Below are 1,155 nucleotides of genomic sequence, written 5' to 3' on the forward strand. Positions count from 1 at the left end.
CAAGCAAATTAAGTTAAAATTAATATTTTAAGGTTGTGTGTTTTATATATATATATATATATATATAAACAACTATTTGTAGAATAACAGTTAAAATTAGAAATGTTAAATGTTTTTGATAAAGTTTTATTTAATAAATATTGATGCATACTTCACACAGTTTTAGTTTAACTATATTTAAAATAGAGAACATTTTTAAATTAGTTGATTTTGAGGTATAACTTGCAAATTAAAATTATTACAAATGAACTATATAAAAGTTAATTATCTTATTGAGCTTAACTCCTAATAAAAAGTTGGCCACCAGTTTGCTCTCTCTTGCTGTTTGTCTAACTCTAACCTTTCTGTTTTGCTTGCAGGCTGTAAGGAGGAGGAATTTACTTGGATCAACTATCTGAGGATGACTAAAGCTCAAGTTGCTCCCAAAGAACTTTTTGCCAGTCCTGGAAGGGTCAGTGACACTACAGTATACACTAGAGCTCGTTATACAAACTGATGACATCATAGATCTGGGGCTGAGTAAACTCCAGCTTCATAGAAAAACTGTTGAAGGAAAATAATTATTTAATAAACATACCATTGGGCTCTATTGTTAAACACTTAGTTTGCTTTTTCTGCTCATGTAACTGTATATTTGAATACAAGGAAGGCAGGAAATATTATAATATTCATCAGTCTACAGGTTTTTTGTGTGTTTAGTGAATTAATGACAAATAAAGTCAACGTAAATAATTTCCAACAGTGTTACATTGCTTTATTTGCTTTTAATTTAGTATTCAAGTGTGTCTATTAAACATAATCAGTAAAACATTTTTTTTTTTATGTAGCTCGATGTAAAGTGTGGCTTTGAGATAGGAATGAAGCTGGAGGCAGTGGACCGCATGAATCCCTCCCTCATCTGTGTAGCAACCGTCACTGACGTGGTGGACAATCGCTTCCTGGTTCATTTTGACAACTGGGATGATACATACGACTACTGGTGAGCCACAGCTTTCTTCTGTATGCGTTTACCTCCGAGAACGAATTTAAACTTCTGAACTCACTAATATAATTTGGCTTGTGATATGCATAAAAAACTGCAAGCAACTTTCTGTCTCAACAACTCTGCTTATCGTCTGTATATTACCATTATTATATATATATATATATATATAT

The 1,155-nt window shown here is 31.6% G+C and overlaps 1 protein-coding gene across 1 annotated transcript in view; it reads left to right on the top strand.

Moving 5' to 3' along the window:
* l3mbtl1 (L3MBTL histone methyl-lysine binding protein 1) overlaps positions 1-1,155 on the top strand; it is an 11,694-nt gene that overhangs the window by 4,620 nt on the left and 5,919 nt on the right. The window contains exons 10-11 of the mRNA XM_037684311.1: positions 360-451; positions 828-979. Of these exons, the coding sequence (XP_037540239.1) occupies positions 360-451; positions 828-979 (244 nt within the window). The remainder of the gene's footprint in view (positions 1-359; positions 452-827; positions 980-1,155) is intronic.

This window comes from Nematolebias whitei, chromosome 11, assembly GCF_014905685.2.
Source record: "Nematolebias whitei isolate Nwh7 chromosome 11, NemWhi1, whole genome shotgun sequence".
NCBI lineage: Eukaryota > Metazoa > Chordata > Actinopteri > Cyprinodontiformes > Rivulidae > Nematolebias > Nematolebias whitei.